At 44.2% G+C, this 16,425-nt stretch overlaps 1 protein-coding gene across 3 annotated transcripts in view; it reads right to left on the reverse strand.

The window, feature by feature from the left end:
• Window positions 1-1,380: 1,380 nt before the first annotated feature.
• The window catches only part of LOC134351410 (dynein axonemal assembly factor 5-like), a 188,856-nt gene continuing 173,811 nt past the window's right edge, over window positions 1,381-16,425 (reverse strand). The window contains exons 13-15 of one of the 3 annotated variants that reach the window (XM_063057510.1): window positions 9,339-9,417; window positions 7,720-7,843; window positions 2,453-2,571 (exon numbers count right to left, since the gene is read on the reverse strand). In XM_063057510.1, coding sequence (XP_062913580.1) covers window positions 2,563-2,571; window positions 7,720-7,843; window positions 9,339-9,417 — 212 coding nt within the window. In that variant the 3' untranslated portion in view covers window positions 2,453-2,562. Of the gene's footprint in view, window positions 2,572-7,719; window positions 7,844-9,338; window positions 9,418-10,593; window positions 11,197-16,425 lie in introns of those variants that run through there. The other 2 variants (XM_063057511.1, XM_063057512.1) reach the window with 2 other exon arrangements.

Raw genomic sequence — 16,425 nt, forward strand, 5'->3', positions numbered from 1 at the left:
TTGGAGATTCCGACTTGGGTGACAGCCCACACATAATACAACGCCTGTGCTGAGATTGGGATCATCCTCAGCAGTATGTGCAAGGCGTCAGCTAAGTCACTTAACAGGCTTAATTGCCATCCCGTTAACATTATAAGTTAACAAACGTTCAGCTCATACCACCTGGACTGATAGAAACAGTTTAACCAATGGCATCCAGCTCTTAATGCTGTAAAGGTTCACAATTCAGAACCTTTGTTTACAGATGGGCCACTACATACCAATCAACCATTGTCTGGTAAGAGTGGCTGAGGAAAAGATAAGGACATACCTTCTGATGAATCATTGCCATTGGTTCATTTACAGGCCTGAAGGGTAAATGAAGCACTGCATTTTCCATATTCCCCAGTCTTATTTATAAAATACAGAGGATGTAAATGTGACTAGTCTAGGGATGGTGGGCTAACGTCAAGAGCGTGCAAAGGGGTAACATGCAAGATCATCCCCTGGAAACATTCCCCTCATCTCCAGGACACTTTCACCTCATCTCCAATACATGTTCTCCCCATCCCCAGGACTCATTCTCCTGATCCACAGGACATGTTCACCTCATCCTCAGATCATGGTCACCTCATCCCCAGGATATGTTCACCTCCTCCCCAGGGCACGTTCTCCCCATCCCCAGGACAAGTTCTCCCCGTCCCCAGGACACATTCTCCCCATCCCCAGGACACGTTCTCCCCATCCCCAGGACATGTTCTCCCCGTCCCCAGGACAAATTCTCCCCATCCCCAAGACAAGTTCTCCCTGTCCCCAGGACACATTCTCCCCATCCCCAGGACACGTTCTCCCCGTCCCCAGGACACATCTTCCCGTCCCCAGGACACATTCTCCTCGTCCCCGGACACCTTCTCCCCGTCCCCAGGACACGTTCACATCATCCCCAGGACACATTCTCCCCGTCCCCAGGACACGTTCTCCTCATCCCAGGACACGTTCTCCTCGTCCCCAGGACAAATTCTCCCCGTCCCCAGGACACGTTCTCCCTGTCCCCAGGACACGTTCTCTCCGTCCCCAGGACACATCTCCCCGTCCCCAGGACACGTTCTCCTCATCCCCGGACACCTTCTCCTCGTCCCCAGGACACGTTCACATCATCCCCAGGACACATTCTCCCTGTCCCCAGGACACGTTCTCATCCCAGGACACGTTCACATCATCCCCAGGACACGTTCTCCCCGTCCCTAGGACATGTTCTCCTCGTCCCCAGGACACGTTCACGTCATCCTCAGGTCACATTCTCATTCTCAAGCTAACATTTATGTTACCTGACTTCATACTCTCATTTTACAATAGCATTTCTCTTAGCAATTAACGGGTCCACAGTATTAGACTGAATAGTTACAGCAAATGTAATTTTATTTTTAATTGTCAAGTGTACAGTTAAAACACCAGAGTAATCTTCAATGAAGACTTTTTGTGTTCTCCAAAAATATAGGAGGAGTTGGTAATGTAATTAAAACTTATAAAAGTCTGTGCAAAAATAAACATTGGGCACTATAACGCATTGCTCAAATGCAAAAGTATTAAATTATCAAATTGGTAACAATATTGTAGCAAAATTCACAATAAAAGTAAATAAATCCATTCATGAATTCTATAATTTAGGGACTGATAGACAGGGTGCAGGAATAAATCTGACAGTAAATTTATAACCAAAGAGTAGAAATACAATTAAGGAAAAGTAAAAGAAAATAACATTCTCACCAGATACAAAAATCAAAGGACTTAACAACTTCCAGAGGAATAATAGTTACTTCAAACCAAAAAGGCAAGAGAATATATTAACATTTCTTTTCTCCTTCCTGAGTCAAAGCAGCACAAATGAAAAAAAGGCATTTGATTTAGAATTTGTGAAAACATTGTCCAAATTAAAAGGCATCGGTAAAAAACTCTGCAAGTGTTGGAAACGCTTGACACCTTCAGAGTGCACAAGAGAACAAGATCAAAACCCTTCTGTGCTCTTTACAGAACATTATTTTCCAGCACTTCAATGCCCAGGGCCCCACTGCCAATTCAGAACTGATGCCAACAGCACATTCCTCTTCTACAAGTATCCTCTCAAATGCTTTCAAATCACAGAAGCTCAAACAAGTTTCAAATCGTTTGAGGTTTAGGAGGTCACTGCTGACTTAATGTCACAATGTCCCATGTCATGACTGTGTTCCTTGAAGGATTAGAACCCAATGCCAACTTTAGGCAGGTAACTTCAGGTGCCCATCGACACAATCCTATCATGGGTACTCTGGTATAAAACTATCTACCATTAAATTTTATGTCCACATTTTGTCCCTTTCATCCGTCTTCTATAAATACCCCGTGCATGTTTTCCACGGTGATTCTGCTTGTGGTATCTGTGTTGCATCTTCTACTGAACTACTGGCCTCCACACTTAGCTGGCATCCCCTCTGGCCTCCTGAAGATGTTGTAGTAGCTGCTCACAGTAATAAGAGCTGCGGTGTTTATGCTTTACTACCTCAATCTCTTGTTTCAGCAATGCAGGAGAAAGAAAACTCCCCACTTTTAGAACATCTGCCAGGAGAGAAAAAAAACAAGAACATTAGACCCAAACAACAGGAATTCTGCAGATGCTGGAAATTCAAGCAACATACATCAAAGTTACTGGTGAACGCAGCAGGCCAGGCAGCATCTATAGGAAGAGGCGCAGTCGACGTTTCAGGCCGAGACCCTTCGTCAGGACTAACTGAAGGAAGAGTGAGTAAGGGATTTGAAAGCTGGAGGGGGAGGGGGAGATGCAAAATGATAGGAGAAGACAGGAGGGGGAGGGATAGAGCCGAGAGCTGGACAGGTGATAGGCAGAAGGGGATATGAGAGGATCATGGGACAGGAGGTCCGGGAAGAAAGACGGGGGGGGGGGGTGACCCAGAGGATGGGCAAGAGGTATATTCAGAGGGACAGAGGGAGAAAAAGGAGAGTGAGAGAAAGAATGTGTGCATAAAAATAAGTAACAGATGGGGTACGAGGGGGAGGTGGGGCCTAGCGGAAGTTAGAGAAGTCAATGTTCATGCCATCAGGTTGGAGGCTACCCAGACAGAATATAAGGTGTTGTTCCTCCAACCTGAGTGTGGCTTCATCTTTACAGTAGAGGAGGCCGTGGATAGACATGCCAGAATGGGAATGGAATGTGGAATTAAAATGTGTGGCCACTGGGAGATCCTGCTTTCTCTGGCGGACAGAGCGTAGATGTTCAGCAAAGCGGTCTCCCAGTCTGCGTCGGGTCTCACCAATATATAAAAGGCCACATCGGGAGCACCGGACGCAGTATATCACCCCAGTCGACTCACAGGTGAAGTGATGCCTCACCTGGAAGGACTGTTTGGGGCCCTGAATGGTGGTAAGGGAGGAAGTGTAAGGGCATGTGTAGCACTTGTTCCGCTTACACGGATAAGTGCCAGCAGGGAGATCAGTGGGGAGGGATGGGGGGGACGAATGGACAAGGGAGTTGTGTAGGGAGCGATCCCTGCGGAATGCAGAGAGAGGCGGGGAGGGAAAGATATGCTTAGTGGTGGGATCCCGTTGGAGGTGGCGGAAGAACATTAGACCAGAAGACTTAGGAGCAGAATTGGGCCTCTTAACTCCATTCTTCTACCTTCTTTCCATAACCTTTGACACCCTTACTAATCAAGAACCTATCAACCTCTGCAATGACTTGGCTTGCACAGATTTACGATACACTACCCTCTGACTGAAGAAATTCCTCCGCATCTCTGTTCTAAATGGACATTCTTCTATCCTGAGGCTGTGTCCTGTACTCCCAGACACCCCCGCTATCCTCTCCATATCGACTCTATCTAAGCCTTTCAATATTTGATAGGGTTTAATGAGATCCTTTCTCATTCTTCGAAACTCAGCAAGTACAGTCCCAGAGCTATCAAACCCTCCTTATATTTTAACCCTTTCATTTCTGGGATCATTGTCATGAATCTCCTCTGGACCCACTCCAGTGGCACATCCTTTCTCAGATAAGGGGCCCAAAACTGCTCACAATACTCCAGGTGCAGTTTGACCAATGCCTTATAAAGAAAGCCTCAGCTGAGAAAAACTGAATCTATGCACCTTATTCAATGACATGTATTTATATAGCTGCATCCTGTGTCAAAAGCAATCCAAATAGTTTCTGTAATAAAATCAGGCTTGGAGGAAGACCTTTTTATGACCCCGAAGGGCTTTGCAGTCCATAAAGCAATGTTCAAGTGTTGCCAATGTGCTGATATGGGAATTGCAGCCCACTTATTCACAGCAAGCTTTCGGCAACTTGCAGTGTGACAATGACCAATTAATCTATTTCAGTAATATTGGTTAATGGATAAAGAAATATTAGTCTGATTTGTCACACATGCATCAAAATATGAAAAAATTCAGTTAAATACAGCATTCTGCATCAACAACCAACACAGTCCAAGGCTTATACTGGGAGCAGCCCACAGGAGTTGCCACGCTTCTGGCAGCATCACTACAGCCCACAACTAACTAACCCTAACCTCTACATCTTTGGAATGTGGGAGGAAACCGGAGCATCCGGAAAAACCCATGCAGTCATGGGAGAACATAAAAGCTGCTTAATGACAGAAGGGGAATCAAAGCCTGATCAGTGATCGATGGCGCTGTAGAGCAATTGCTCTAACTGCTATGCTCACTGATACTCCTAATACACGATACCGGGAAGAACCCCTCTTCCAGATTTTATTTTTATTAAGAGATACAGTGTTGAACTGACCCCTCTGGCCTAACGAACTGGACCCCAGCAATCCACCAATTCAACCCTAGCCCAATCACAGAACACCTTATAATGACCGATTAACCTACTAACTGTTACATCTTTGGATTGTGGGAGGAAACAGGAGCACCCAGAGGAAATCTAAATGGTCAAGGGGAGAACATACAAACTCCTTGCAGATGGCCCTGGAATTGTACTCTCAACTCCGAACGCCCTGAGCTGTAATATTGTGTTAACCACTATGCTACCTTGGCGCCCAAGTGCTACAGAACCTTCTTTCTATCCATTGGTGACAGCTTAGTGGGCTGTTTCAAGCACTATTGCCATCAATTCTGTGCCATAGGTAACAAAAGAAACCTTTGGAGAATACATAGCAACTATTCGTCAGCAAAGACCACAGGACAAAATGTACAAAGTTGACCCTTGATTTCCTCACTTGCAGACCCCAGTCAGTTCAGATTGGCAGCAACATCTCCTGCACAATCTCTCAGCATGGGTGCGCCATAAGGCTGTGAGCTTACACCTCTATTCTGCTCGCTTTATACTTAGGACTGTGAGGCTAAGCAAGGCTCCAATGCCATATTTAAGTTTGCTGATGAGACCACTGTCTCTGGCCAAATCAAAAGTGGTGACAAATCAACATATAGGAGAGAGACTGAAAATCTGGCTGAGTGGCACCACAACAATAACCTGGCACTCAGTGTCAGCAGGACCAAGGAGATGATTATTAACTTCACAAGGAGGAAACCAGAGATCCATTAGCCAGTCATCATTGAGGAATCAGAGGTGGAGAGGGTCAACAACTTCAAATTCCTCGGTGTTATTATTTCAGAGGACCTGTCCTGGGTCCAGCACGAAGAAAGCACAGCATTGCTTCTAGTTTCGTAGAAGTTTGTGAAGATTCGGCATGACATCTAAAACAGTGACAAAATTCTATAGATGTGTGGTGGAGGGTATCTGGTTGCATCACAAACTTGTGTAGAAACACCAATGCACTTGTACAGTAAAGCTTATAAAAAGTAGTGGATACAGCCCAGACCCTCACAGGCAAAGCCTCCCCATTACTGAGCACTATCGCATGAAAGTAACACCCATCCTCAAGGACTGCCACAATCCAGGCCATGTTCTTTTCTCGCTGCTACCGTCAGAATAAAGGTACAGGAGCCTCATGACCTGCGCCATCAGGTTCAGGAAGTTACCCAGAGGGTATAACTTCTCTCACCTTAACACTAAACTGTTCCCATAACCCACAGACTCACTCTCAAGGACACTTCATTTCATGTTTAATATTTATCACTTGCTTGCTTGCTTATTTATCTATCTATCTAACTACCTACCTTTTGTATATGGCAGGAATGGCTGCTGAGTGTGCTGGGCTTTAGATACTTCAAAAAGGACAGGGAGGGAGGCAGGAGAGATGGGGAGTGACACTGGTAATCAGGAATAGTGTCACGGCTGCAGAAAAGGAGGAGGTCATGGAGGGATTGTCTACCGAGTCACTGTGGGTGGAAGTCAGAAACAGGAAGGGGGCAATAACTCTAATGGGTGTTTTTTACAGACTCCCCATTAGTAACAGAGACAGCTAGGAGCAGATAGGGAGGCAGATTCTGGAATGGTACAATAATAATAGAGTTGTTGTGATGGGTGATTGTAACTTTCCTGATATTGACTGGCATCTCCTTAGAGCAAGGGGTTTCGATGGGGTGGAGTTTGTTAGGTGTGTTCAGGAAAGTTTCCTGATGCAATATGTAGACACGCCAACTAGAGGAGAGGCTGTGCTTGATCTGGTATTGAGAAATGAACCTCGTCAGCTGTTAGATCTCTCAGTGGAAGAGCATTTTGGAGGTAGTGATCACAACTCTATCTTCTCTACCATGGCACTGGAGAGGGATAGGAGCAGACAACTTGGGAAAACATTTAATTGGGGTAGGGGGAAATATGATGCCATTAGGCAGGAACTTGGGAATGTAAACTGGGAGCAGATGTTCTCAGGGAAATGCACAGCAGAAATGTGGCAAATGTTCAAGGAATATTTGCATGGCGTTCTGCATAGGTATGTTCCATTGAGGCACGGAAAGGATGGTAGGGTAGAAGAATCATGGTGTACAAAGGATCTAGTTAAGGAGAAAAGAAAAGCTTATGAAAGGTTCAAGAAACTAGGTACTGCTAGAGTTCTGGAAAATTACAAGCGTGCCAGGAAGGAGCTCAAGAAAGAAATTAGGAGAGTAGAGGGGGCCAGGAGACGGATTAAGGAAAACCCTAAGGCATTCTACAAGTATGTGAAGAGCAAGAGGATGAGCCGCGTGGGAATAGGACCATCAGGAGCGAGGGTGGGAACGTGCATGGAGATGGAGGAGGTAGCAGAGGTACTTAATGAGCACTTTGTTGGCAATTGTGGGGATGACTGAAACGCTTGAATTAAAGACATTAAGAAAGAGGATGTGCTGGAGCTTTTGAAAACTATTAAGTTAGATAAGTTGCCGGGATCGGATGAGATATACCCCAGGCTACTATGGGAAGCGAGGGATGAGATTGCTGAGCCTCTGGCAATGATTTTGCATCATCAATAGGGATGGGAGAAATACCAGAGGATTGGAAGGTTGCAAATGTTGTTCCCTTATTCAAGAAAGAGTAGAGATAACCGAGGAAATTTTAGACTAGTAAGTCTGACTTCAGTGGTGGGCAAGTTGTTGGAGAAGATCCTGAGAGGCAGGATTTATGAGCATTTGGAGTGACATAATCTGACCAGGGATAGTCAGCATGGCTTTGTCAAGGGCAGGTCATACCTTACAAAACTGATTGAATTCTTTGAGGATGTAACAAAACACATTGATAAAGGTAGAGCAGTGGATGTAGTCTATATGGATTTCAGTAAAGCATTTGATAAGGTTCCCCAACTGAAGCTCATTCAGAAAGTAATGAGGCATGGGATCCAAGGAGACCTTGCTTTGTGGATCCAGAACTGGCTTGCCCACAGAAGGCAAAGGGTGGCTGTAGATGGTTCGTATTCTGCATGGAGGACACTGGTGTTCAGCCGCGATCTGTTCTGTGATTTTTATAAATGATCTGGATGAAGAAATAGAAGGGTAGGTTAGTAAGTTTGCTGATGACACAAAAGTTAGGGGTGTTGTAGATAGTCTGGATGGTTGTCAGAAGTTTCAGCGCGACATCGACAGGATGTAAAACTGGGCTGAGAAGCGGCAGATGGAGTTCAACCCAGATTTGGTTCGGTCGGTCATATTTGAAGACAGAATATAATAATAATGGTAAGACTCTTGGCAGTGTGGAGGATCAACGAGATTTTGGGGTCTGTGTCCATAGGACACTCAAAGCTGCTGTGCAAGTTGACAATGGTATTAAGAAGGAGTATGGTGTGTTGGCCTTCATCAACTGTGGGACTGAGTTCATGAGCCGTAAGGTAAAGTTACAGCTATATAAGACCTTAGTTAGACCCCACTTGGAGTACTGTGTTCAGTTCTGTTCACCTCACTACCAGAAGGATGTGGATACTGTAGAAAGAGTGCAATGTTGCCTGGATAGGAGAGCATGCCTTATGAGAATAGGTTGAGTGAATTTGGCCTTTTCTCCTTGGAGTGACGAAGGATGAGAGGTGACCTGATAGAAATGTATAAGATGATGAGAGGCATTGATCGTGTGGATAGCCAGAGGCTTTTCCCCAGGGCCGAAATGGCTAACACGAGGGGGGATAGTCTTAAGGTGCTTGGAAATAGATACAAGGGGGATGTCAGAGGTAAGTTTTTCACAAAGAATGGTAGGTGTGTGGAATGGGCTGCCGGCGACAGTGGTGGAGGCGGATACAATAGGGTCTTTTAAGAGACTCTTAGATAGGTACATGGAGCTTAGAAAAATAGGTCTATGTGGTAGGATAATTAAAGGCAGTTTCGAGGGTAGGTTACATAGCACAGTATTATGGGCTGAAGGGCCTGTAATGTGCTGTGTCTCTAGGTTTCTCTGTTTCTATTTGCACAGTTTATTGTCTTTCTACATTGGTTGTTTGTCTGTCCTGTTGGGTGTGGTCTTTCACTGATTCTGTTATGGTTATTATTCCATTATGGATTTATTGAGAATGCCTGTGTAACACCCTGGGAAAGGTTTCACTGCTAACGTAAAGGTCATTCTGCAGAGGCTGCGTTTGGGTTATGGTCAGAGATAACGGGTGCCTTGGAATGGGAGCCATCCAATGAAGGGAGTGTGTTTTTGTGTTGTGTGTCTGACACTGGGGTGAGCTGGGTCTTTTGTTCGGCGGGAGATGAAGGGAGAAGACGCCAGAGAGAAGAGGTCGTAGGACTCAACCTGGAGCGGGGTCATGATTCGACGAAGCCCGGCGAAGGGGAAACTGTGAGCTCCAACTTCTGCATATCAGACTGTTTCATTAGAATGGGGCCTTTTCTTTTTTTTTGTTTTTTCTTTACTACCCCTTTAGTCAAATTAAGAATTATAAAGCTAAATCGTTTAATTGTATGTGGTGTTCTGTCTGTTATTTCATGGTACTGATTTGTAACAGGGTAACGAGTCACGCAGCATCTACGGGTGGGCTTACACCTTAATTTCACACGTTTGGTGGGGCCAGAGATTGTCTTCCTTAGACTTATGCAGCCGACGGAACCAGAACGTTTCACCTGTAATAAGACAAATCTCAGGGTTGTATATGGCAACCTATAATGTACTTCAATAATAAATTTATCTTGAAATTAGTACATCTTTTAAACAACTCAATCCAGAACCAAACACTGGAACGCCACTAATGATTACTATGAAAACAATTCTTTTTTAGCTGTTAATGCTTACTTCCAGAGAAAATATACAAAAAGCAAGTAACACAAACTTATTGGGTTAGGGTTTTTGACCAAAGCATTGACAGTCCATTTCCCTCAATAGATGCTGCTTATGGTGACTTCCTCCAGCAACCCCAAATTCCAGCATCTGTGGTCCCTTGTGATTCAGCAAAGTCATTTAGGCAACCTTAGCCAAGCAATTTTAATTTATAGTATTGTGAAGTTCTGCAATGGCATTGTGCTGAATTAGTATTTGAGTGAAGGTCAGTAATGTGGTCAACTAACAACTGTATTTCTACAATGAAGGCCTTGCACAATAATTTATTGGAAATTCCCGAGGTAAAACAAAAACTAAAATACGTAAATGTCCAAATTAGTACAGGTTAGGGTTAATAAGTTGTGGGCACACTGTGTTGACACTGGAAGCATGGCAACACTTATGGGCTACCCAAGCACACCCACATGTGACAAATAAACCTAATCTTTCTTAAAATAACTCAGCACCGTTTGTGAACAGCCAATTCTGAGGTTTCACAAACAAGAGAAAACCTCCCGCTGAAGGGTCTCAGCCTGAAACACCGACTGGACTCTTTTCCATAGACACTGCCTGGCCTGCTGAGCTCCTCCAACATTTCGTGGCTGCTGCAATTCTGAGGCTTGGTTGTGACAAGGTATTGCACCAGGTGGCGCTGAAGGCCTTTCCATGATCTTGTAAATCTGGTTTAAACTCTCAAAGTACAGCCTGTTCTCCCTGTCCTTTCTGCAAACTAAACAACAGGTAGAAAGGAGATGCTGAGGTTGTAGGTATGCTCATCTTATGGCCTTACAAAGTGTTTAACCATGATTTGGGATAAATCATCTCGCTTCTCAGCATACTGTCAGAGATCTGACAGTATTGGCCATAAAGTACATGCCCTCTTTTCATTGCTATTGTCAGAGGTACAGAAGCCTGAAGACAGAAGCCCAATGTTTCAGGAACAGCTCCCCCACCACCCACCATTTCCATCAGATGTCTCAATGGATCATAAACAGTCTCACTTTTTTCACTACTTCTTTAATTTAACTTGTATATATATATACACACACACATACACACACACACATATATATGCTGTGTACATGCATCTACTGATGCTTCTGGACACATCTTCAGTGATGTTCCTGGAATCATCGGGTGTTTCGGGTCTTTCAACATCATACACCCTCCTCCAGGTGACCCACCGGGGCTGATCAGACCCCAGCTTGTGTCCAGGTGGCTAGCTACTTGTGATTCCAAGGCTATATATTTATATTTACTGTAATTCACACTTTTTTTCTCTATTATCATGTATTGCGACCCAGCTGGTGGTGCAGTGGCATCAGCACCGGACTTCGGGACGAAAGGGTCCCGAGTTCAAATCCAGCCGGCTCCCCTGCACGCTTTCCATCCGTGCTGGGTTACGAGCTGGTGATCTCTTTGGAAACTCACCCGGCAGAAGGCAATGGCAAACCACTGCTGTAACTTGCCTCGTATGCAGTTCCCCACTACGTCAGAGGTGTGGAGGGAAATTGCCTGCGAACCGGAGAAACTCCGGATGCGACGTACCTTTCCTTTCCTTTATCATGTATTGCATTGTACTGTTGCTGCAAAGTTAACAAATTTCATGATATTAAACCTGATTCTGATAATAATCTAATCTAATAATAATCTATTACCACTTAACATTGATTCAAAGATTATCAACATCCCTTTTAAAACACGGTCCTTTCTTAACCCTCTTCCTCAAAACACTTTCTTACCTCAACACTGACTACTTGTCTCAATGACATTACAACTAACAAAATGAATGTGTACAATGAAGTTTTTCTCCCAAGTGAAAGTTAGAATTCTAGCAATTTAATAAATTGTGAAAGGACAATGTTTAGCCAGCAGACCAATCAATGAGTAAATGCAATGAATCCTTTTCCTCAATTGCAAACTATCGCCTCCTGTCCCAATGCACGAATGTGGTGAGCGGTCAAACCAATTCTGATATTCAGTAACTACCACCTCTAGTGTGAAGGGGGATGTTGAGACTGGAAAGACAAGGGGGAAAAACTGTGACTATTACTGAACCATTTATATTGCAGTTCATCATTCTTATGGAAAGTGCATCAGTTTGAAGTTTATGCTCTAAAAGCATGTTTTCTTCAGCTTGCAGAGTCCCTTGAAAATAGATCCAAAATTCCATAAATCTTCCTATGTTAGGTTCTTTTCATGCTGGGTCATTTGGCAGTGCTACAGAAGTTTTGAATCGTTCCTAGCAGCTAAACATAATAAAGACTGGTGTTAGCATGTATCTACTTTCACAAGTATATAGGATAACACTTTGACTACAGAGCTCATGAAACACTGACCTAGTGGTGCTCAGAGCAATGGAAACCTTGCTCGAACATGCCCAGAGTTGTCAACAGCCGACAGCCCAGAAGAAAGAAACTATCCATTTCCTTGACATTACCATGACTTGCTGCTGGCAAGAAGTCAAAACACCAGAGCTGAGCAGTTGGCGAACATTCAGAGGACGGAAGGAAAAAATAAATCAATGTCTTCTGTGGTTTTAAATCAAATTAAAGTAGAACTTGCTACTCAGAATTTTTCGAACCTTACTTGACAATGTTGGGGAGAAGTAAACCAAAAATAATTCCACAAGAAAAGCATTACGTAAAACACTTAAGTATTAAATGCCAGGCATATAATGGAAGAAAATAGAACATTTCAGGCAAAATTATAAAATATATATTTATCTGACAGATAGAGCCTTCTTATTGTGCTTTCTACAGGTTGCACAACACACATCATGTCCTTGAATACATATCAGATGTCAGGATGGCCAAGTGGTCATCTTCAAGGGCATCCAGGACATCTTCAAGGAGCAGTGCCTCAGGAGGGTAGCGGCTATCATTAAGGACCCCCATCACCCAAGACATGCCCTCTTCTCATTGCTACCATCAGGAAGGAGGCACAAGAGCCAGAAGATACACACACAAGGATTCAGAAACTTCCTCCCCTCTGCCATTTGATTTCTTAATGGACATTAAACTCATGAACACTGCCTCACTACCTTTTTTCCCTGCTTTTTGAACTACTTATTTAACTTCTTAAAAATTCTCTCTATATGTATTTTTTCTCACCCTTTATGGGTGGTGTGTATATGTATTTTACCTTCAGTCTCGGGACATCTTTCAGAGACCTGGGAGCTTGATGGTTCGGCGCAGTATCCTTGTTCCTAGTAGTGCACTCTTCTGGACCAAGATCTCAGATGCTGTTGATTTGTTGGAGCCACTCTCCCAGTCCAGGTGTCGCAGCTTTAAGTGCTCCTATAACCACTGGGATTACTCTGGCTTTAACCTTCCACATCCTTTCCATCTGCTCTTTCAAGCCCTGGTATTTCTTCAGCTTCTCATATTCTTTGTTCCTTGTCCAGTATTACTACGTCTGGTGGGTTGGACAGTACCTGCTTCTCAGTCTATATTTGGAAGTCCCGCAGGATCTTAGTTCTGTGATTCTCCACTATCTTCTCAGGTGTTTCCTAGTTGGACTTGGGAGTGTCCAATCCACACTCAGTACAGGTGTTTCTGTAAACAATTCCTAAAATTTAGCTGGGCCATTCAGTGTATGATGTTCCTGCCTGCATCTTGCACCTTGCTACCACGTGCTGGATGGTTTCAGGGGATTCCTGCATAGTCTGCATCCTGGGTCGTGTGTGTGTGTATATGAATATATACATACATACACACCTTACTGTACTCTCCTTACTGTAATCCAGTTTTATGTACTGCTGCCGCAAAGCACCAAATTTCACGATTTATTTAACCTGATTCTGTTCCAAGGTGCCAGACTCGAGGAATAAACTCTTTACTTTGTACAGTTGGTGTTCTGCTCTCCAAATGGAGGCGTGGGTTTGAACGCCACTTCCGACACTTTCAGACTAGAACTAGATCATGAGTTAAGGGTGAAAGGTCAGATGTTTAAAGTAAACATGAGGAGAGCTTCTTTACTCAGGGTGGTGAGAGTGTGGAACAAGCTGTCAGCAGATGTGTTGGATGCAGGATGTCAACACTTAAGAGAAATTTGGATAGGTACATGGGTGGGAGGAGAATGGAGGGTTATGGTCTGGGTGCGGGTCCATGAGACTGGGCAGATTAATAGTTTGACATGTACTAGATGGGCTGAAGGGCCTGTTTCTGTGCTGTAGTGTTCTATGACTCTATACCCAACTCTACATACAGAGGAACAAAGATTAGGTTCAGAGGAACATGGAGAAAGAGTGAGATGTGGAGAACGAGAGAGAAGAAAAGGTGAAAGATGATGGGAGAGAAGAAGAATACGAGGGGCATTTAACAAAGCCCCTGGAGTGCATACAGTTTGGAGCTATGAAGATGGTAAATTGGAATAAGAGAGAGAAGCCCAAGTGAGTCACAGAGACCACAGTCAATGCTCTGCTGTTGTTCGCTTGCTGCCACTTTGGCTAAGGCAATGTTTCACAGTTTGCTTAAGTGAAACCTGGCAAAGGCGAGTAACAGCAACCATCCTGCATTAAAAATACTAAAAACCTTCATTCATATCTTTAATATTTTTATTGGAACAAGAAGTTATATGTAGACATTTCAACAAAGTGCAATTATCAATGTGAGTTTTATCAAATGCTTTTCCAAAGCATCAGCTTTTATTTAAAATTCCAAGACTCAGGAGTAGTCATATACAAAATAAAGTGTACTGGATACTACCACGGATAATACAGCAATTCATGTAGTAAATTTACATTGGTGAACTCCATGTCCACATTTAACACCTTTGTCATATATTGAATTCCGTGGCGGTTTCAACCCAGAGATGTTCTATCTAGCTGTGTTGCAGTAATAGTTAGTCTGGACACGAGATTCACAGCCAGATCTGAAACACTTGTGTACAAGATAATAGATTGAGCAGATAGCCAGAGACTTTTTCCCAGGGCAGAAAAAATTAATGGAAAGCAGCATGATTTTCAGGTGACTGAAAGAAAGTATGGGGTGGGGCAAGGGGTGTCAGAGGTAAGTGTTTTTTTACACAGAGTGGTGAGTGCTTGGAATGCCCAGTCAGAGGTGCTGGTAAAGAGAGATACATTAGGGGCATTTAAGAAACTCTTAAATGATTGAAAAATGGAATGCTATGCAGGAGGGAAAGGTTAGATTGATCCTGTGGATTAATTTGCGTTGTGGGAGATCCCTGAGTGAGTTGGAGACAGTTCCTCGTGGACTATACATGCGAGGCCTGTGGGACTTGTCTGCGGAGCAGGAGGATGCTTGGGTTAATAGCAACTACAGTTAATTAGCATGAGCCAATAAAAGAAGCAGTGTTTGAGTGGAGTGATCACTGTGTGAGTGCTAGAGTGGTCTGTCTTTGGCTTAACAGGCTTAGGTGGGAACAGGCGCAGGCTAGAACTTAAGTTTGAGAAGTAAGAGGCATAACAAATGGAGGCAGGATGGTTCTTTGGGCAATGTGATCTCACGTGAGATGAGATTTTGGCATACCCAGCATTCTCTCTGATGACTACATCTGCAGGAGAAGCACCCAACTTCAGCTCCTGACTGTCAAGATCAAGGAACTGAAGCTGGAGCTGGATGTCTTCAGGACCATCCGGAAGGCTGAAAATTTCAGAGATGAGGCTTTTACTGAGGTGGTCACATCCAGAGTGCAGGCTTCAGATAGTAGATGAGTGACCATGAGGATTCATAAAGGGAGGAAGCAATCAGCGTAGGGTTTCCCTGGAGCCATTCCACTCAGCATTAAGTATACCCCTTTGGATACAACTGAGAGGAGGATGACGTACGAGTGCACGGCAGCAGCAGCCAGGCCGTGGTACTGCGGCTGGCTCTGAGGCTCAGCAGAGAAACTGTGATAGGAGACTCAAGAGTTAAGGGGGCGGATATGAGATTCTGTGGCCATGAATAAAAGCCAGGAAAGTGTGTTGCCTCCCAGGTGCTAGGGTTCAGGATGTCTCAGAGGAACTGCAAAAGATTCTCAAGACGGAGAGTGAGCATTGGCAGCAATGACATAGGTAGAAAGGGGGAAGAGGTTCTGCGCAGTGCGTATAGGGAGTAAGGGAAGATGCTGAAGAACAGGACCTCCAAGGGAGTAGTCACTGTCCACCGTCTCTAAGAAAGGATGTGTGGATCCTTTCCACACGTCCAGAGGAGAGTCATGAGAATGACCCTGGGTATGAAATGGTTAATGTACGAGGAGCATTTGATGGCTCTGGGCCTGTGTTTGCTTGAGTTTTGATGAATATGGGGGGAATCCTCATTGAAACCTATTGAATACTGAAAGGTCTTAGCAGAGGGTGATAGAGATAGTGGAGAGGATGTTTCCGATAGTGGGTGAGTCTGAGCTAGAGGGCACAACCTCAGAATAGTAGGATGTCGCTTTAGAACAGAGATGAGGAGGAATTTCTTTAGGGTGGTGAATCTGTGGAATTCATTGCCACAGACAGCTGTGGAGGCCAAGTCATTGGGCATATTTAAAACAGAGAAACTGTGAAACAACTTCCTTCCCCAGGCTGTGAGACTACTGAACTCACTTCCACCACTCAGGTGTCATCACTTATGAAGCGCCAATAGCATATACTGTTTAGACTTGCTTTGTAAATGCATCTTATTTATTTGTGGTAATATTACCCTTGAGTTGTGTGTGAGTTACATGTGTTGTGTTGCGCACCTTGGTCCGGAGGAACATTGCTTCATTTGGCTGTATATATGCATATGGCCGAATGACAATAAACTTGAACTTGACCTTGATGGGTTCTTGATTAGTAAGGGCATCAAACGTTATGGGGAGAAGGCAGGAGGAGCGGGTTG

The sequence above is a fragment of the Mobula hypostoma genome, chromosome 9 (genome assembly GCF_963921235.1).
Source record: "Mobula hypostoma chromosome 9, sMobHyp1.1, whole genome shotgun sequence".
Taxonomy (NCBI): Eukaryota; Metazoa; Chordata; class Chondrichthyes; order Myliobatiformes; family Myliobatidae; genus Mobula; species Mobula hypostoma.